Source organism: Talpa occidentalis, unplaced genomic scaffold (genome assembly GCF_014898055.3).
Source record: "Talpa occidentalis isolate TD23 unplaced genomic scaffold, MPIMG_talOcc4v2.1 talOcc4.38, whole genome shotgun sequence".
In the NCBI taxonomy this organism is placed as follows: Eukaryota; Metazoa; Chordata; class Mammalia; order Eulipotyphla; family Talpidae; genus Talpa; species Talpa occidentalis.
Window position 1 is genome coordinate 42049 of NW_023604073.1, and position 21555 is coordinate 63603.

The 21555-nt window shown below is 45.1% G+C and overlaps 1 protein-coding gene across 1 annotated transcript; it reads left to right on the top strand.

Moving 5' to 3' along the window:
• Positions 1-6366: 6366 nt before the first annotated feature.
• LOC119256683 (coiled-coil-helix-coiled-coil-helix domain-containing protein 5) lies at positions 6367-11298 on the top strand. Its single transcript, XM_037524454.2, has 4 exons — positions 6367-6559; positions 7483-7623; positions 7711-7876; positions 10968-11298. Coding segments are annotated over exons 1-4 (333 nt in total). The 5' UTR covers positions 6367-6557; the 3' UTR covers positions 10992-11298.
• The last annotated feature ends 10257 nt before the right edge of the window (positions 11299-21555 follow it).

Here is a 21555-nt window from a genome sequence, read left to right on the forward strand (position 1 = left end):
CTATACAATACATGTGAATCTGGAATGAAGTACTTAGAAGAGAAATAAATCTACTGAAGGAAATGTGGTTACTGCTGAAAGATAAATTACTTATCTGTGAATTCAATATTGGTGAAGACTGAGTGATGTGCTTTTTACCTCATGGAGATAAAAGCATGTATCTGTAGTGTTTGTAGAATTTAAGCAATTGGGGCCTGTGGTGACTCTAAGATGAAGACTCTAAGATTGGGCCTCCCTGGTGGCGCAGGGGTTAAGTCTCAGCAGTTCTTATATGCATAAATAAATCTTTTTTTAAAAAAAAGAATTTAAGCAATTGTACCTATTAAAAGGAAATACTTAGGAATGAGTGAATGAAAGTTTTTTTCCTATGAATGGATTGCTGGCAGACCAGAAATGAGTATCTGCTGAAACAAACTGCCATACATGACAATAAATGTTTTATCTTTTATGAACTGAATGTGCACCCAACTGAATACACCTCCTCAAATGGGCATGACATGCAACAGATCCATATTCAAACATGAATAAGTATGTATGCATATATGTATGTACACATTCTTAATAAGTGAAGCAATGGACACAACACTTTAAAGGAAAGACTCAAAAGATCGAATTATGTATCTCTGAAAGTGTAGAAAATGACTATCTTCACCGAAAGGACAGAGCTAAACAAAATTGAGTATATTACTTAGATCTGTCCATAGAGTGTTGCTTGAGAGAATTTATGAAATTCTTAAACAAAAGGAAAGAATACAAATTTTACTGACAGACTGATTCCTAGGAGTACCCATCCCTGGGACTTGTTAGAAACCAGACCTCCAGACACAGCCCACCTTGGAGATAACATTTCATCACTTTAGCCGTGGAACAATCGGGATAAAGTGGTGCTTCTTGCAGTGAAAACAAACAAAAACCCAGCTTTCTCACATCAAGTAAAGGACTGTGGACTGTTTTTAATAAACCAGCCTACATGCTAGACTCTCATGTGTCTCTTGCAGAGGCTGCATCACACCCATCAGCCCCAACTGTTCACTGCAGATGACGGACTGGTCTTAGACATCTCTCCTGGCCCCTGCCCAGGGCTGCCAGCGGTTCTTTTCAATTGTTGACTGGTCTTCAGGTTACAGTGTTACTGTAACAATCCTCTCAGTCAACTCTGCCCACCTAACCCGGGCCACTGAAAGGAAACTTCTATTTAATGGACACTCCACGCCCCCAAGTGGTTCTAATTGGTACTGTAAGATGTATTATATCGTTTCAAGTATCTGTAGAGCTGCTCTTGATTAGAGTTCCCTATGGGGAAAATGCTACTATGACAAAAAGGAGAGAGGGATTTGTCAACATCTGGGACCCACCTGGTGCCCAGTGCAGCCACGTGGTGTGTGTGAAGCAGTACAGGATGGGTGAGGGATGAGATCACAGCATTTATGAAAGAGGGGGGCGGGGCTGGCTTAAAAACACAATGCAGAAGGCTGTATGGAACACCCTTCTAGTCAGCCCAGTTAGTCCAGTGAGCCTTTTGAATGAGCTAGTGTTAATTACTGACGTTATGCAGAGTACAACCTGTGGCAAAAGGATGTTGGCATAGAGCCCCCAGTGGTTTTAGACCGGTGTCTTTATAAGCAGAGAAGAGGACACAGACACAGAGAAAGTGATGTGAATGGAGGTAGAGACTGCACCAGCCACATAATGCCACATAATGCCAAGGCTGGCTGTTGCCAGCCATCAACAGAAGCTGGAAAACAGATCTGAAACAGATTCTCCCTCAGCCTCCAGAAGGAATCAACCCTGCCAGCACCTTGATATTGGATTTCTGGCCTCCTGACCTGGGAGAGAATACATTTCTGTGGTTTTAAATCACCTCATTGGTGATAATGTTACTGCAAGCTTAGGAAACAAACAGCTGAGCAGCAGTGGGACACACTATGAGCCAGTATGGGCTCTAAATGGGAAATTTCCCAGGATACCTCAATTTAGACACAAAAAAATTTTTTTTAAAGATTTATTTATTTATTTATACAAGCACTAGGTACAGTCAGAAGCGCAGGAGGGTGAGAGAATTCACCAGAGCCAGAGCGGGGAGCAGAACAGGCAGACTGACGAAGTACACTGCTGAGGAGAGCAGCGGGCGGCAGGAGAGGTCTGTGCGTCATGTGGGACCCTCCTCCGGTGGCCGGGGAGCAGCTGGGGATCGAACCGGCGCTGCAGAGGCTGTGGGCAGCTTAGCAACCCAGCGCTCAACCGCTGCGCCACCAGGGAGGCCCTAGACAAAAAATTTAATATTGAGATTGGTGAGGTAGAAGCGTAGGCCTAGATTGGATCTAAGCCAACCAAACCACACATTTAACACTTCTTGACTTCCTTTTTCCGATCTAAGTGGTTAGACATTCTACTTGAAACATCCAATGTCACCTCTTGAAGGAACAGACAAACTAGGGCAACACTCCCTGTCTGTCACCAGCTTCTGCATGCCTCCTTACCAGCCTGGGCTCACAGCTCCAAAAGGACCAGGAGGAGATTGGTACAGGGACCTAGTCATTACCCAAAGCTTCTGAATTTGCACTCCCACCAAACCTTCAACTTCATGAATCTACAGCAGCCAAGGAAAACTAGGGTGCCCAGACCAGGCCCACCAGGAACCCCACACCAGCTCAAGGCAGGAGCAAAGGACCTGCTGAGTGGGCGGTCTAGGACCTGCCTAAGACCCATCCTCAGAAGGGAGTGCTCTGCTCCCAGAAAGCACAAGAGTTGGCCTGACCTTCATCACAAGGTCACCACAACCTCCTTCCACCCTCAGCCTGCCCATCACCATTCCTGAAGTTTGTTGAGCTAGTGCTAGGCAGCTTCTCGAGGTTTCAGCCATGGTTTCTACTCCTTCCCCAGACCCTCCCTCAGTCAGCACCAGAGAGCAGGGTGCTGGGCCCTTACTACAGGCCTGTGGGAGGAAGGAGTGGCAGCTGCATGTGTGGCTGTGAAGATGGCAAAAAGAACCAAGTGAGGCAGCCCAAGAAGTAGGCCAGGGTGATAGCAAGGGAGAGAAAGCATTCAAACAGAAACAAAGGGGAGCAGAGGAAACCTCAAGAACGAAAAAATGCTGGGGCCTCATTGGTAGCCTAGGGGTTAAATCTCAGTGCTATCACTGCTATGGGCTCAGTTTGATCCCTGGCCAAGGAGCTAACCCACATGGCACAGCAGACCTCTCCTGTCTCGCCCGCTGCTCCCCTCAGCAGTGTATTTCAGTAGATCCCCTTGTTCTGCTCCCCACTCTGTCTCTGGTGAATCCTCTCACCCCCACCCCCAGCACCTGGCCTGCACTCCAGTTCTTGCATACATAAATAAATTTTTTAAAAATATATATAAAAATATATATATACTTTAAAAAAAATAAAAGGGGGAATATTTTAAGAATAAAATTTTGTAATAATAATACAGACTTGTGTATATTATTAGGTGGAGCCTCAGCCAGGCCTCACCCATCCCTGTATAGACCAACAAGTGGCTGGAATCCAGAGGTAGGAGTCAAGGATAGAATGTATCATAATTTCCAGTAAGCCCAATGTTTGGAAGGATAAACCTGGAAAGAATAGGATCCAGGAGACATTTGTGAGAAAACAGAAGCCAAGCTTCAAGGAAAGGGTTCACTTTTTTTTTTAACTAAGGGACTAAATATGGGTAAAGCAATTACAGCCAGGAGACCCCATCAGAGTCAGAGTACTTAGTTTCCTCTAACAAATTTCTGTGCGACTATTTCCAGAGCAGGGTGGTCCTGAAGTTCTATGTCACTAACCACCTGGTTAGGGAGAAGAAACAAAATACAGCTGAGCATAACTGCTCTCTCTGTCCTCACTGCTTGGAGAGTTTGCATGTACTCCAACCTCACCTCAGGATTTACCTCCAACCCCATCATGCCCTAAGATCTGGAGAGGGGTAGGGGTACTTGCAAAAAAAAGGCAAGATGGAGAAAGCCACCGGTGGAAGGTAACAGGTGAAGCCACTTGAGCAGCAACAAGGAGCCCTCAGGAATCCAGAAGACTGCTAGTCTAGAGCATCCTTCTCATAACAGTCCCATTAAAAAATCACCTACACACCCAGGCACCACCCTTTCTAGGTACACTGACCCTTCAGGGCAGCGAGGATCAGGACTTATTTGCTGCCAGTTTGTAGATCATCTGGCCAAAGGCATTTGTGTTTCTGCACAGACTGGGTATGCTCCCAGTCTCACACTCCCAACCTCCCTCATCAAATCTGACAGGCCCTACCTGGAGCATTTGGTGCTAAGTGAAATAAGCCAGACACAGAAAAAATACTGCATGGTCTCACTTACATGTGGAATCTAAGTAAATCAAACCCACAGAAACAAAGAGTAAAATGGTGGTTGCCAGACGTGTGGGGGACATGGGGATATACTGGCCAAAGGGTACAATCTCAGTTATAAAATGAGTAAATCCTGGGAGACTAGTACACAGTATGGTGATTACAGTTAATAATAATGTATTTTTTTTAAAGATGTACTTATTTGCATAAAAGAACTCGGGTGCAGACAGAAGTATCAGGGGTGAGAGGACTCACCAGAAACAGAGTGGGGAGCAGAACAGGCAGATCTTCTGAAATACACTGCTCAGGGGAGCAGTGGGTGAGACGGGAGAGGTCTGCTGTGCCATGTGGTTAGCTCCCTGGCTGGAGATGGAACTCATGCCGCAGTGGCTAGTGATAGTTTAACAGTGCTGAGACTTTAACCCCTGAGCTACCAGGGAGGCTCATAATAATGTATTTTTGAAATGTGCCAAAACAGTACACTTCAAATGTTCTCATCACACACAAAAAATGATAAAAGGTGAAGTGATGGTTCTATTACTCAGCTTGCATATGTATTTCACAATATATTATATAGCAAAATATCACATGATCTACATAAAACATATATAACTTTTTTGGGTCATGCTTCAATAAAACTGGAGGGGGGAGGTTAAAAAAACAGCAACAAACACTCTGACACCTACTCCTGACTTACCTCTTCCCATGAAACTTCCAGACAATCTGATCTCCTGTCCCACTCCTTTCACCATACCTTCCTCTCTTTCCAATTAATTTGCAAACCTAAAGTCAAACAACTTATATCTTCCTCCCCTCTCAATGACGCCCAATTCTTGTGCTATTCTCAGCTAAGCATTAAGAAGAAAGCAATCATTAAGACAATCTGAAGGAGGCATAGGGCAGGTTCTCTCTACAGGAGAGAAATCGAGATTCAGGCCACATTTGAAACTAAAGAGCCCTCTGTCCTTGAAGGCTGTTCTTTCCCCCTCTTGTCCCACCACTCACCTGGAAGTTTTTGCAGAAAAGAAGAACACAAGGGTCTTGAGGTGCAAAACTTTGGCACAGTACCCATTGCTCCAAACCTCCTACTGTCATGTGAAGCAGGTTCAATGGTCAGTGGGCAATTGTTAGGTGTTAACTGCCAACCAGACGTCCCCTTGCGGCCTCCTGTAACAGTTCTGACTTACCCAAAACTCACATAACACTCTGATCTATGTGAAGGATGTCACTGTCATCACCCCATTTTACAGGGATGGGCACATTAAGACTCCACGAAGTTATCACTTGTTCACAAATAGCTCTTGTACCTCTTTAAAGTGTTACGATTAATTAAATGTTATTTTCATTTGCGCTGGTGTCTGGAAAGACTACATATTAGAAGGCAGGTCTGATGCTCAATTCTCTAATCAAGGGACATCGATGCTTAGTCCCACAGATGAGGAAACGCACCCCAGGTCTATCCTCACTCTGAAGATAAAGAGGAAGCTACATAGCCACGCCAGGAGGAATTACAAAGAAAAATAACTTGTCCATGCTCACAAGGTGTCAGGATTAAATTCACGTCCACCCTGCTTTCAGAATTGAGGCTAAGGGGCAGGGGGTAATATTTGGGTAACATGGGCTAAGCAAATGGGCGTGCCTCGCCAGCAGGTCTGTCCCGCTCCCCAAGCGCCCGAGAACCAGAGCCCGGAGAGGGCGGTGGGCGCATGCGCAAGGGAGATGGCGGCCACGTGATTTCTCATCCGCTTCCCAGCAGCCGGCCGCAATGGCGCCTACTCAAGCCGCGGGGTGGGAGGAAGCAGCAGGTTGTGGTCCGCTGCAGCGGCAACCGCTCGCCACCAGCACCAGTAGAGTGGTTACACGCACGTGTGGCCGTGGCTCAGCGCCTCAGTTCGGACGCACAGTGCTCAGGCTGATGTAACGCTGCACCTCCCCATCTTACTTCCGTGGCTACTGGGCGCCGCCATGGCAAGTCGGAACTAGAAAGGGATGAAGCAACCTCGCCGGGGGTGGGGGGGGGAGGGCCGGAAGTGGCTAGTCTGGGCGTGGCCTTTAGAGGCCGAAGCCGGAAGGAGACACAGGGCGCCGCCATGACGATTTGGGTCTATAGGGAATCGGGCTGCTAGTCCGCTCTGTGACCGGAAAAAACGAGGCTGGGAGGGTGGGCCTGGGCGCCGCCATGACAACCTGAAACCGGAAAAGGCGGCCCGCTCCTCCCTCACTGATCCCACACCGCCACCAAGATGTGAGTAGCTGGAGAGTTGAACCCGCACCCCTTTTTTCGCTCAGTGGCCTGAATCTAGCCCAGAATTGCGGGAAAGATTAGCGTCCCTATTACTTAAAGATTCTGTCCTTAGGATTCAGCGCCATCCCTCACAAGTCCCACCCCTTCGCGTGTCCAGTCCCCGCCTCTTCCTCGTGGTAATTGACTTTAAGGTTAAATCTCAACATCTAAGTTTCGTCTTTCAGGACCCCGAATCCAGTCCCTCTCCCTACAACCCAAAAATTTCAGACTTGTTTCAGGACCTTTAGGACTCATAGACCCGTCCTTAGCCATTCCCCCTGGCGCATCTAGCCTGATCTTTTGAACTTCCAGATCTGCCCAGAGTACTGCATACCTCACTTATAGGATCCACACAGACTTTTTCTTACACTTCTCTGGATTACCAGATCTACCTTAGAATCTCAGCCAAGGCTTCCAAGGCCTTAGGAAACTTCCAGTACCCCTGTTCTCAGTCTTATTTCAAGACTGGCCAAAGACCCTTCTCCAGAAATTCACCTCTTTATTTCTAAACCTTACTTTTAGGACTTCCAGACCCACTTTAAAATTGTGGGTTCTGTCCCTATAACTTTAGATCTTACTCCTAAAGCCCAGAGCCTTCTCTGCATGGTTCCCAGACCTATTGCAGGATGCTTGGACTCAAAGATCTTTCTTCCAGCACTCCCCCAACATCTGCTTTAGAATAATTAGATATTTTCTAGGTTCTCCACTATCTCCCAAGAAGCTCCCAACCTATTGCACACCCCATGGCTCATGACACTTCTACATTTATCCGAGGATGCTTCACACTCCCAGATCTGCCCGAGGCTCTAGACCCACCCGACTTAAATCAGAACTCCCGGGTTGCTTGCTGCCTGGAATTATCCTTAGCCTACTCTGTCCCATAGGCAAGCAGCCCTGGAGATAACTGCCCGCTACTGTGGTCGGGAGTTGGAGCAATATGGCCAGTGTGTGGCAGCCAAACCTGAGTCATGGCAGCGGGATTGCCACCACCTCAAAATGAGTATTGCTCGATGTACATCCTCCCAGTGAGTGGGCAAGTATGGGAACAGTGTGTTGGGAGGCGGGGGGCAGTGGCATGGAAGTCTGAGGCGTGAAATGCTCTACCCCCACAGCCCAATCATCCGTCAGATTCGCCAGGCCTGTGCTGAACCTTTTGAGGCCTTTGAGGAGTGTCTTCGACAGAACGAGGCAGCAGTGGGCAACTGTGCAGAGCATGTGCGTCGCTTCCTGCAGTGTGCTGAGCAAGTGCAACTGCCACCCTCAGCCTCGAATGTGGAAGTAAGTGAGGGGGGGCTCACTTTTTCATATCACTCCTTCATCTGTCTAGTTGCTCAGAGTAAAGACAAGGAGTCATCCTCAGCCCCACACAGCTACCCTTTCCATCCAGAATCCAGATTGTGATCACCTCCTGCCCTTCCACAATTTCTGCTTTAGTTCAGCCATCACCCCACCCTTCTACTTCCAGGTTACCTGCTCCAATCTTCTACCTAGTCTCCCTGAATATGTTCTTGTCTTGGGTCTATTCAGTGGCCAGAATGAGCATTTAACAACTAAAAACTGGTCACATATTACACCTTTGCTTAAAACTCATCAGTAGCTTCCCATTCATGCTGAGAAAATCCCTGCTGGATTCACTGTGTTCTTCTCCAGGCTAACTTCACCCACCTTCATATCTACTCTCTTTCCCTTCTTCACTGTGTGCTTGGCTGTACTGGCAGACAGAATGAGGATGAAACAAGAAAATCTTGCTCTTTTAAATGTGTACAAGACGGGCCTCCCCGGTGGCGCAGCGGTTGAGCGCTGGGTTGCGAAGCTGCCCGCGGCCTCTGTGGTGCCGGTTCGATCCCCGGCTGCTTCCTGGCCACCGGAGGAGGGTCCCACATGGCGCGCAGACCTCTCCTGCCGCCCGCTGCTCCCCTCAGCAGTGTATTTCGTCAGTCTGCCTGTTCTGTTCCCCGCTCTGGCTCTGGTGAATTCTCTCACCCTCCCGCGCTTCTGACTGTACCCAGTGCATGTATAAACAAAAAACAAACAAACAATAAATAAATAAAGCATGCCTCTATAAAAAAAAAAAAAAAAAAAAAATAAATGTGTACAAGACATAAACTAATACCTATTTATGTATCTGGTATTAAAATTTCACAGATGGGTAAAATATTTTTAAAATATTTTGGGGCCTCCCTGGTGGTGCAAGAGGTTAAGCACAGCACTGTGAAGCTATCCATAGCCTCTGGAACATGAGTTCGATTCCCTAGCCAGCCAGGGAGCTACCCACATGGTGCAACAGACCTCTCCTGTCTTGTCCACTGCTCCCCTCAGCAGTGTATTTTCAGTAAGTCTGCCTGTTCTGCTCCCCACTCTGGCTCTGGTGAATCCTCTCACTCCCGCCCCTCACCTCTGGCGTGTTCCTCAGTTCTTTTTTTTTTAAAAAAAAAAAAGATTTATTTATGCATACAAGAACCGGGGTACAGGCCAGAGGTGTGGAGGATGAGAGGATAGCTTCCTGCAGTGCGCCGCTTCCTACAGTGTGCTGACAGTGGCTGAGGATAGCTTCATAGGTTGCGCCTTAACCCCTTGTACCACCAGGGAGGCCGTGTACCCCAGTTCTTATATGCATAAATAAATAAATCTTTATAAATATATATATATTTTAAAGGGCTCCTCGGGGCACAAATGAAAAAATGCTTGAGAAACACTGATTTAGACGTTTACTACCTCCCCACTGAACTGTGAATTCCAAAGTCAAAAGTCACACCTTTCACCAGCCCCCTCTAAACACGCTGGAATTTGCCCCTGTCTGTGTCCCTGGAACCCCATCTTTAACTGCATCCAAAAGAATAGCCTTCTCTTGGAACCTCTGTGCCCCCTCTCACCCCTGCAGCCCATTCTCTGTGATGCTCCCAGAGTGATTCTCAGTGGAATTTGAACATTTTCTGTTTTACTTAAAAACTTTTTCATGACTTCTCACTTCTACCAGTTCCATTCTAAACTCCAGCACAGAGCACCCTACAGGAGTGGCCCCTGTGCCTCTGGCCCTACTTCCCCCTGCTTTCTACTTCAAGTTTTGTGTTCCAGCCTTAGTGAATGGTACTCAGGGATATATCTCCTGCTGCTAAGTGTTTATCCAGATCATTCCTTCTATCTGTATTACCCCTCCTGATCTATTGGGCTAATCCTGATTCAGTTTAGATGTTTTCTCACTAAGAAAATGTCCCTTGATGACCTATCCCTGTCCCTGGGCACCCAAGGTACCTGAGCTCACTCCACCATGGTTTTCACCTTACTGCCTTGTACCTGCTTCCCTTGCATTGCCTGCTTCAGAGGAGTTCTTGGCTAAAGACTGGGGAGTTTCCCTTCTACCTGGTCTGTAGTCATTGGTTGTTTCTTGAGGCAGGGATACGTGAAAGACTCAGACCCCAAAAGCAGTTATCAGAGGGAAGGACTTCTGATTCTTTTCAGGAAACATTCAGTAACGATTGCATGCTGTTCATGCTCTTTCTTAGTCATGTATTGGTGATTTTTCTTTGAAGTTATTTTGGCATCTGAACAGTAAAGACCCTACCTTCCCATATGCTCCTTCCCTCACTGAACAAGCAGCCAGCCTTTCCCTGGTCCTCCTGTGACCATCTCTGAACCCCAAATGTGCTCTCCTCTGCCAGTCAAAGGAATTTTTACAAGTGGATATTAGGTCACATCTCTAACCTTAAAAACCTTGTTGGGGCTGCTCATTGTGTTCAGTGTAATTAACGCAACGCCCAACTCCTTCTCACTATCCTTTTCCTCTCTGGTGATGGCATTCTAGTACAGCTTTTCCTCCCCAGTTTGGGGCAGTGAGATTCAGACCACCTCCATTTGCTAGTCTACAAAGTAGCAAACACACAAACAGTCTCATTTCATAAAACATGATGGAAAGACTTTATAGAACATCTACATTAATGTAGCTTACAATTTAAAGTGTTACTTGTACTTCCTCTTGCAGTTCACCTCTGTTCTTTATCCTGATTTAATTTGTTTTTGTTTTTGCTAGAATTTATCAGCAGTTAACTTATTTTTGTTCATTGGCTGTCTGTCCCTCTTTAGAGGCAGAGTTGTATCTCCCACATCTTTTGATGGGTCCCCATTACCTGGAACAATCCTGGGCACATGGCAGGTGCTCAGTACATAAAGCAAATGGTCCTTCCCTCCTCCCAGTGACATTTCACTGCATCCCACATGTTTAGATGGTAGGTGACCAAGGTCTTTACCTGACTCCCTACAGACTGAATTCTACAAGTGCAGCCTCTGCTGTGTCTATGTGATCTCCCCAGCAGTGGTTCCAGGAGTGGGCACAGAAAATGTGCTAGTAGATGTTGATGTGTTTCCTTCACAGCCGCAGCCACTTCCTGCCTCCTGAGGATCCTTTGGGTCACAGGAAAAATGGACATGAGTGACAGACCACTTGATGCCTTTACCCTGAAGAGTGGCCAGATGAAGTCCTGAGTGCTGTGGACATGGGCCTGGCATCCCTGAACATCAGGACCCACAGTAAATAAAGACTCTGTGTACCAAGTCTTGATTCTAGCCTTTGGCACCTGAGTTGCAGGGGAAAGGCCCTCTGTACCCTAACTCTACCTAGCATACCAAGGAAGGGGGCAAAATATTCCATCTGTTCAACATGGTTAAGAAATTTAATTGTTGGGCCTCCCCGGTGGCGCAGCGGTTGAGCGCTGGGTTGCGAAGCTGCCCACAGCCTCTGCGGCGCCGGTTCGATCCCCGGCTGCTCCCCGGCCACCGGAGGAGGGTCCCACATGGCGCGCAGACCTCTCCTGCCGCCGCTGCTCCCCTCAGCAGTGTACTTCGGTCCTTCTGCCTGCTCTGCTCTCTGCTCTGGCTCTGGTGAATTCTCTCACCCTCCCGCGCTTCTGACTGTACCCAGTGCATGTATAAACAAAAACAAAGAAAGAAAGAAAGAAAACATGCCTCTATAAAAAAAAAAAAAAAAAGAAATTTAATTGTTAAATTTAATTTAACAATTGTTACATTTCACCAACTATATTCTGTCTCCTACATCTACTTGGGGAAAGGCTCTTTCTCCCACTCTGGCATTTACTAAGAATTATTTTGAGTGTTTTTTTGAGTCTTGAGCCTTCAAGTACTAGAAATAACACAACTCTGTTGCTTCTGAGTTCAGAACCAATTGAGTGATAGACATGGGTATTGGGCAATGAAGATAAAAAATACTGGTTTAATTTCTGAAAATAGCTGTATTGAAAGATGTGATTTAGAGTCTGCTGCACTGGATTTCTGGCTCAGTTTGTATTCCAGAATCCAGTGCTGACAATTTGAGTGCAGATGGTATATTTGGAACTTGATTCTAGAAACACTTGAAGGGGAGTAGAGGGTTAAGACAGAGAGGGAAATAAAAGGTGCATTACCCAGTCAGTCATCATGGCTGGGGCTCTGTCCCTCTGGGAACTTTTGGGAGACCGCAGAGAACTTAACTCAGTTATCCTATCCAAGAGGCAAACCCATCTGTCATAGAGGGCTATTTTCATGGGCATTGATTGTCATATCTGCCTGCCATGTGTGTGTCTGCATGTGCTACTGCCATCAGAAGAGATCCCTGTGAAGAACGTAATGGAATCAAGTAAGCAGGCTTCAGTACACAGAAGAGTGCAGATTGGATCTGGGCTGATACCAACAGTGGCTGCTGCAACTTCTTAGTGTCTTCAAGATTACAGGCTCTGTGGGTATAGCTGTTCGGTCATTGGAACTCCATCAGGGGCAGGTCCTATAGGCCAGGAGGCAGACAGGCACATTTACTGAAAAGAGGTCCCATTGCTGAGCCGAGCTGAGCTGAGCAGAGCATGCAAGGACCTGCACCCAGATTCACCAGCTAGACAAGTCACTCCTCTCTGGAAGTGACTACAAACCTCTGGGAATTGGAAATCTGTCCAGTGTTGACCAGACTGGCTATTTGAAACCCAAGGTTTGTGACCTGGCTTGGAGAAGTGAGCCAGGCTCTCTCCTAGGGATTTCATCTCTAAGACAAAGGAAGTTGTGAATTGGCTTTTAGGAGCCCCGCAAAACATGTGTAATCAGAATTGCGGGAACCATCAGACAGCGTGTAACCGAACAGGAGAAAACCCCACGTAGCAGAGAGAGGATTATGATCAGTTCTCTGTGCCTGAAAGGGCTGCTTGGATCTGGTGGCTTTATGTTCTTGACTCCAGTTTCTCTGAACTGTGGATGTATAATCAGATTTCTGAGTCTTCAGCTAACCCCACTTAAGTAAGCTTGAGTGGGCTTCTGCTCCAAATAGCTAAAGGAAGTGTGACTATAACAGCCAAAATGGAAATTGGGGCTTCACTTTAGAACATCTTCTGTAAGTGGTCTCTCTCAGTAGTCTAGACCAGCTTCCTTGCATTATGGTCTCCGGTCCAAGGGAGCGAAAATGGAAACCTCAAAGTTAACACCTTTACTCATTCTATTGGTCAAAGCAAGTCATGAGGTCAACCCAGATGACGTGCTGGTGGGGAGGAGTGGGGAGTCCCCTCTCTTGATGACATTTAACTGCAAAAATTTTTTGTGCCCATATTTAAGCTACCGTGAAAATGTCATTGTTTCTATTTTATTATGTGTCAGTTTGGGTAAGTTACATTTTTCTAGGAATTTCTCACATGATCTGAATTTTCAAATTGCCACAAATTTGTTCAGAATATCCTCCTTGTCTCTTTTCAATAGTGAAAACCTTTAAGTTCTATTTTCTTAGCTAATTTCAATTCTATTATACAGTGTTATTAACTATAATGACCCTCACAATCTTTTAAGTCTATAGAATCTAGTGAAAACCCCTTTTTCATTTCTTACCTTGGTTATTTGTACCCCCTTCCTTTTTTTCATGATCAGCCTTGATGTGGATTTATCAATCGTATTTTTTCACAGAATCTACTTCTCACTCTCTCAGTGTGCTCTATTTTGTATTTTTAATTCAATTCTATATTATTTCCTTTATTTGGATTTAATTTTCTGCTTTTTGAAAGTGAAATCTTAGCTTACTCATTTTCAGCCTTTTTTTCTTTTCTAATATATGCACCTAAATTTCCCACCAAGCATGGCTTTGTATTGTGTTTTTCTAATTGATCCTAGATTATTTAGAAGTTTAGAATTATATTAATTTCTAAACATGGGGATTTTTCTAATTATCTTGGGTAATTGCAGTTGGGTTAGGAAGATGTTTTATATGATTTCACTCTTTTGAAAGATGTTGAAAATGCCTTGGCATATGGTCAGTTTTTGTTAATGTGCCATATGTGATTGATTCATAACCCTTGGTTCATGATGCATTATCTGAGGTTGGTGTCCCCTGGAAACAGACTTTGAGACCAGGGCTTGGGAAATGATCTCAGAAATTATTGGTAGAGCAATGGGAAGTGAGACAGGAAAGGGACAGCAGCACATTAAGGGTGCATTATCAAGCAAGTCGGCACAGTGGGCAACAGGTTAATTCTCTGGGGAACTCTGGGCAGCTGTGTGGAATATATATTCTTTCTACTGGAGGAGTGAGGGTATTTAAACACTAACCTTGTAACTCATTTGGCTCCGGAATACTTAAGGGGACAGAGTTTTAATTCTATGCCATTCCTGCTGACTGCACACAGGCAGAGTAGTCTTTGGGGGGAGAAACTTTCCAACAGAGAAAGCTGCCTCAGTTGCTGCTGCCCACTGGGTTCACTTCAGTGGTAGTCGCCCTATGGCCACTCACTTCAATGGCCAACATCTGTTGCCACAGCTGCCATTGTGGCAGCCCATCATGGCTGCCTTAGCAGTAGCCACCATCACGTCAACCACATTTGCTGCCTGTTACAGCTGTCATTCATCTCTGCATTTTACCACAGCCACCATTGCTGGAAGTATTGTGATAACAAGAGTGTTTTCAAAATGCCTGATCACATGCACAATGACTATATTTAACCAAGGAGGCCAACTAGAATTAGTGAGCATGGAAGATGGGGAACTACTGGGAATAGTGGGGGAAGGGACAGGTGGCAGTGTTGGGGATGTGTGCAAATATTGAAGTGGTTGAGTGAGCTGATGACACTGAGAATTCTGAGGCGGCAGAATGTGCCAATCAATGCCAGATGAGAAGGTGGGCTCTGTTAACCAAAAGGCAGTTTTTGAGGTTCTCATTTCACCTTTGATGGCTAAACAGAATTTATGATTGCCATTGAACATACTGACTTTGTTGATAATTACTATAGTAATGATAGTTCAGTTGGCCCTTAGCCTTCTGTAAACAATCTACTTCATGACATTGAAAATTTTCAGGCAGACTGTGCATAAATAGAAGTCAGATTTTCTAACAATAATCTTGAAAAGAAAGCAAACTGACTTCTGCCATAATGTGTGCTATTCAAAAGAGTTCTAACACCAAACCACAGGGCCCATTAAATCAGAATGTCTTGGGTTTAGACCCAGTATAGGTATTTTTTTTTAATATCAATTTTTAAATCTGTCTTACTCATTAGGCAGCCAAGCTTACTCATTAGGCACCACTGGCCTGGTGGAATATCTCAATTTTGGTTGACTGGTTTTTTATAATATTGCTTAGAAATAAAATTCTGAAAATTAATGAACCTACTCTGAGGGCCTTGATGATACAGTTTTCAGAGTCTGGGAGCCTATGAGTGTCACAACAGTAGTATTTTTAACCCCGTGAATATTTACCAATGAGATGGTGAAATATGAAACAGGATCACATCCATAAAATTTAATCACTTCCTTCTTCTCTGATGGACCAGAAATTATAGGATGCTTGGTGTATCAGTTCAATTGCTGACAAAAAGAGTATTTCTCTGAAAGGTATTAAGAAGCAGCTAAAAATGCCAAGCAGCAAATATGGATAAGTTTGTGCAGTGAGGGGCTCTGCCCTCCAGAGGCTCCCAAGGGCAGAGGCTGGACACTGCCAATGAGCTGCTCTGGCTGCAAAGCTTGGGTGGATAATCCAAGACAAATCTCATACCTCCCAGGAGAAGTCACTGAAGCTTACCATTGTGACTGTGATGCAGCAGTGTGTGATGCCAGGGACGAGGAAGGGGGAAATGCGGATCAAAAAATTGAAGAAATAGCATCCTCCAAATAATCTACCCTGCCGGGCCTCCCTGGTGGCACAAGGGATTAAGACACAACCTATGAAGCTGTACACAGCCACTGCAGCACGAGTTCGATCCTGGCCAGCCAGGGAGCAACCCACATGGAGCAGCAGACCTCTCCTGACTCTCCCGTGTGTGTTCTCCTCGCAGCAGTGTATTTCAGTCGATCTGCCTATTCTGTTCCCTACTCGGTCTCTGGTGAATCCTCTCACCCCCACACCTCTGGCCTGTATCCCAGTTCTTGTATGCATAAATAAATAAATCTTTAAAAAAAGAAAAGAAAACAAACAAACAAACACTCTACCCTGCCAAGTGCCTCAGGAAACCAGGCCCAGGGAAGCTTGATTTCCTTAAGATACATAAATGCAAGACTTACAATGCCACAAATTAAAATGGATATGAATAAAAAATAGCAATGATATTATTTCTTTATGTCTCATGATACAATAAAATAGTTTTGCTTTTTCTGTTTCCATTCCCAGTAACAATTCTCTAAACTTCCTGAGTCTTTAGGGACCCTCTTTCCTCTATGTAGTGGTAAGAATAAAAATCCTAATTGTCCCACATTCAATACTTCTGTTAAAAGGATATTTAGCTTGATGTTGTCACTTTGGACTGACACCAGGAATTGGCGTGATGGGAACTTAGAAGCATAGAGCTGTGCATCAAAGTGAATTTTATTTATTTTTTTTTTTTTTTAAAAGAGGCATGCTTTATTTATTTGTTTGCTGGTTTGTTTGTTTGTTTTGTTTCATACATGCACTGGGTACAGTCAGAAGCGCGGGAGGGTGAGAGAATTCACCAGAGCCAGAGCGGGGAGCAGACCAGGCAGAAGGACCGAAGTACACTGCTGAGGGGAGCAGCGGGTGGCAGGAGAGGTCTGCGCGCCATGTGGGACCCTCCTCTGGTGGCCGGGGAGCAGCCGGGGATCGAACCGGCGCCGCCAAAGTGAATTTTATATAATAAAAGCAGTAAAGTAAAAAGAAGAAAAAAAAGTAAAATAAAAAAAACTCATTAAATTCTTATGGATATTTGAGGCAATGGAAAATTTACAAGCCTCAATATAACAAGTAAGTGAATCACATGTCTTTTTATCAATGTTACACACAAAATGTACGGGACACTATAAACATGTCTTTTTATTTTCTTTGGCAAGAAGCTTATAGACTGAATAGGATTTGCCAAAATTTACTTTTGTACTGTCTGCCAAATATGCAGATAAATAAGCAAAGTCTAGTTTGTAGTTGGATAAGTGATCAATGGTCTTTTATGTTTTCTGCAGTTTCATTAAGACCACAGAGAAATTAAGATGACTTGATATTCTCTTTTTGAAATCCAAGTACCTAAGAGTCAGGGAGAATGTTTGTTGTTGCTGCCGTGGATAACTAGCAAGCATGATCCTTGGTGAGAGCTGCCAGAATCAGCTTTGCACTGTATAGACCAACACATGTGTTAGAATTTTCTCCTTTTGTCCCCCTACAGGGCATTTTCGTTGCAGTGTCTGAATCAGAAAATACAATTTTACTTTGCTTTATAGAACAGTCAAGGGAATGATAGGCTAATAAGTGCTTGCGTGTGTGGTGTGCGCAGCTTTTTCAAAGGCCACTCTTCAACTAGCATTGGTGTCTTTGGAGAGACAAAGGAAAAAAAAAACCCAAACTTCACTTTTGACAGATTTAGAAGTACTTGCCGGTCTCATCCTGAAACTCAAATTCATTCTCCAATGTGTGCTTTAAAATATTCTTTTGCACTAGGCACAATTCCAAGTCTTTCTGCCTATTTAGAAATGTGCAGCAAGAAAGTTTTGATTATTTCCTTATTCCAGTCATATGTCCTCCCATTTGTCATTAATGACCATTAGTCTGTGTTTTCAGTGATGCCTGGTCATGGGGCATTGATACTGTAATCATTCTCATTTCATTACTTGAACTCCTAGAAAATATGGTTGCAATATCCACAGTGTTAAATTTAAACTAGCACTGTCAGGCCTCCCTGATGGTGCAAGGGATTAAGTCTCAGCACTATGAAGCTGTTGCCAGCTACTGCAGCATGAGCTTGATCCCCTGCCAGGGAGCTAAGCCACATGGCATAGCAGACCTCTCCTGTCTGGCCTGCTGCTCCCCTCGGCAGTGTATTTCAGTCGATCTGCCTGTTCTGCTCCCTACTCTGTCTCTGGCAAATCCTCTCACCCCCCACACCTCTGGCCTGTACCTCAGCTCTTGTATGCATAAATAAATAAAATAAATCTTAAAAAAAAACTAGCACTGTCTTAATACAAAGCACAACAGTTAGTCCTCAGTCAAAGGCAGACTGTTACCACACAACTATAATATACACAGATTGCACTTTTAAGTCACATTCAGAACGATGCAGTAATGGATGATGCATTATTGTGTGTCATAAATTATATATTGGGGAAATGACAACAGCCACTATGAAAGGTAGTTATCTTCTGAAATTTAATCTCCACTGAGACTTTTTCTCCAGAATCCAGATTTGCGTCTCAGTTACGTACCCAGCATCTCTATTGATCTCTGGAAACCTCAGTCTTACATCTTCAGAGCTGAACTCCTGCTGCTAAAGCTGCTCCAGGTGCCTCCCTGGTGGCCTAAGGGTTAAGTCTCAGCGCCATCACTGTGACAGCCTGAGTTCTGTCTGGCCAGGGAGCAACCCACATGGCGCAGCAGACCTCTCCTGTCTCCCTGCTGCTCCCCTCAGCAGTGTATTTCAGTCAGTCTGCCTGTTCTGATCCCCACTCTGTCTCTGGTGAATCCTCTCACCTCCCACCCCACACCTCTGGCCTACATCCCAGTTCTTGTGTGCATAAATAAATAAATAAATAAAAGCCAATCTTAACAAAAATAATAAATAAATAAAGCTGCTCCAGCCTCAGCTTTATCTGTTCTTCAGTTTGTTCAGATCCAGACTTTGGGGCCTTCTTGACCCCTCTTCTCTCACACTCAGTCCATTTCACTAGGAAATCCTGTTGGCTACATCTTCAAAATACCTCCATAGTCCAACTACCTCCCTGTTAATCACTCCCAGCATGTGCCACCATCATTCAAACCTGGGTTTCTGCAGCAGCCTCCTCCTCCCTGTTCTTCCAGTTTCTACTTTGCTTCCATCTGAGTGTTCTCAGTACAATAGCCAGAGGGATTCTTTTCAAGAAGTCAGAATATATGTCATTTATCTGTCTAAAATTGCAGGCACACATCATCTCAGAGCAAAGCACAAGTCCTTACAGTAGCATCCAAAGCCCTGTGCATTCTAGGCACCTTTTTTATTGCTTCTCTAACCTTATTTCCTCCCTCCTTCCCAGTTAGGTGGCCTCCTTTCAGCTCTTGGAACACTCCAGGCTTGGCCCTGCCTCAGGGTATTTGCATGATTATTCTGCTGGGAACTTTCTCCCAGATAAAGTGACTGTCACCTCTAAATCCTTCTCTAAAGTCACCTTCTAGTCATCCGATGATATACCAACATACCTCAGACACCTATCCCATGCCCAGCACATCTGATAACCTGCTCTCTCCTCCTTATCATCTCTTCACATACCATTTGAAGCACTTATTTACTAGGTTTATTGTTTATTGTGTCTCCCCGCTCTCCCCAGAAAGGATTCTATGAGACAGGAATCTTTGTCTCCTTTGTTCACTGATATACCCAAGGCAACTAGAATAGTGTGGCACATAGTCAGGGTTCAGTAAATATTTTAGAATGATCAAAGGAGGAAGTCACCATTCTGTGTTCAGGTCACAACCTAAGAGTATGGTTGTAGTTGTGGTGGTGAGGTACAAGGGCAACAAATGGTGGTAGAGTGGTGGACTGAGGTCTAGAGATCTAGTGGTCTGTAGTTGTCTTCTCTCACCTTCTGCCCTAAATGACTCTACCTAAATGATTGAAGTTGCATCGTTGTCTCGGGAAGAAGGTTTTTGTTAAAATATATATATATATATATTTATTTATACAAGAACTAGGGTACAGGCCAGATGCATGGGAGTGTGAGAGGACACACCAGAGTCAGAGCAGGGAACAGAACAGGCAGACTGATGAAATACACTGCTGAGGGGAGAAGCGGGAGCGACAAGAGAGGTCTGCCGTACCATGTGGGACCCTCGCTGGCCAGTTGGGATTGAACTGGCGCTGCAGAGGCTGCGGACAGCTTCACAGCACAGCACTCTACAGCCTGCACCACCATGGGAGGCCCTGGGGAAGACGGTTTATAGGAAATACAAGTACATATCCCCTGCATCAGGAGACCTACCACTGCACAGTGTGAGGGGATGTGCACGTTTGGCATCCAGTACAGAAGGTGCACTGTTGGAGAGATGGAAGGGTGGGGGTGCAGAGCAAGGATTACTGGCTTGAGCCTGAGACTCTCAATATAGAATAGCTGAAGCCTGAGTCAGTGAGGAAAAAAAGAATGAATCACCTGTTTCTTCATAGAAGAGGCTACTACTCAAAGCAGACGCTGGGATATTTAAAACACTTGCCTCTCTCCCATCCCTCCACCCCCCGCTGAATCCAAAACAACAAATGAACACTTGCATAAACCAGAGTTTAAACACATTAATAACAGGAGCAAATACCCCAGGATAAAACTCTGTGCTAGAAAAAAGCAGATGTATTTTTGTCAAAGAGCATCTTTGGACTCTGTTTGTTTGTTTGTTTAAAAGAATTATTCCTTTATTGTAAGATTTTTACTTATTTATTTTTTAAATTTATATTGTGTAGAAAAACTGGGTGTAGACTAGAGGTCAGGGTAGTGAAAGGATTCCACCAGAGACAAAGTGGGGAACAGAACAGGCAAATCCACTGAAATACATAGCTAAGGGGAGCAGTGGGCAAAACAGGAGAGGTCTGCTGCACCATGTGGGTAGCTCCCTGGCCAGGGATGGAACTCAGGCCAATGAGGTGGGCCTTTCGCATCAGGCGGCACTGAGACTTAACCCCTTAGGCCACCAGGGAGGTCCTTGACTATGTTTTTAAAGCCTTCTGAACCATGACTTGAAGCCAACAGAGTAGAATGTGAACAGTCCATAAAAAGAGAAAATGTAGATAGAAAAAAATGTAAATAGGGCCTCCTTGGTGATGCAAGATAGCACTATCAAGCTATCTGCAGCCACTGCAGCACAAGTTCAATCCCTGGCCAGGGAGCTACCCACATGGCGCAGCAGACCTCTCCTGTCTCATGTGCTGCTCCTCTCAACAGTGTATTTCAGTCAATCTGCCTGTTCTGTTCCCTACTCTGTATCTGGTGAATCCTCTCACCCCCTGCATCTCTGGCCTGCACCCCCATTGTTGTATGCATAAATAAATAAAAATAAATCTTTTAAAAAAGAAAAAATGTAAATATCATGAAACGCAAAGCCCATGAACAAGACTCCATTAAAATAGGCTAAAGAGATATTGCCTGGACCACTCCCTAAAGCCACTGTTGGTTTAATTAGGGATACTTGAATAAGAACTGTATGTTAAATAAGAGTTTCCAGAAATGTTAAATGCTGTGGGTTTGATAATGGTAGTGACTTAATATAGAAGAATGGGGCTTCCTCTAGTGGCGCAGCGGTTGAGCACTGGGCTGCGAAGCTGCCCGCAGCCTCTGCAGCGCCGGTTCGATCCCCGGCCACCGGTGAGGGAGGGTCCCACATGGTGCAACAGATCTCTCCTGCCACCTGCTGCTCTCCTCAGCAGTGTACTTCAGTCCTTCTGCCTGTTCTGCAACCTGCTCTGGCTCTGGTGAATTCTCTCACCCTCCCACGCTCTGGTGAATTCTCTCACCCTCCCACGCTTCTGACTGTACCCAGTGCTTGCATAAATAAATAAATA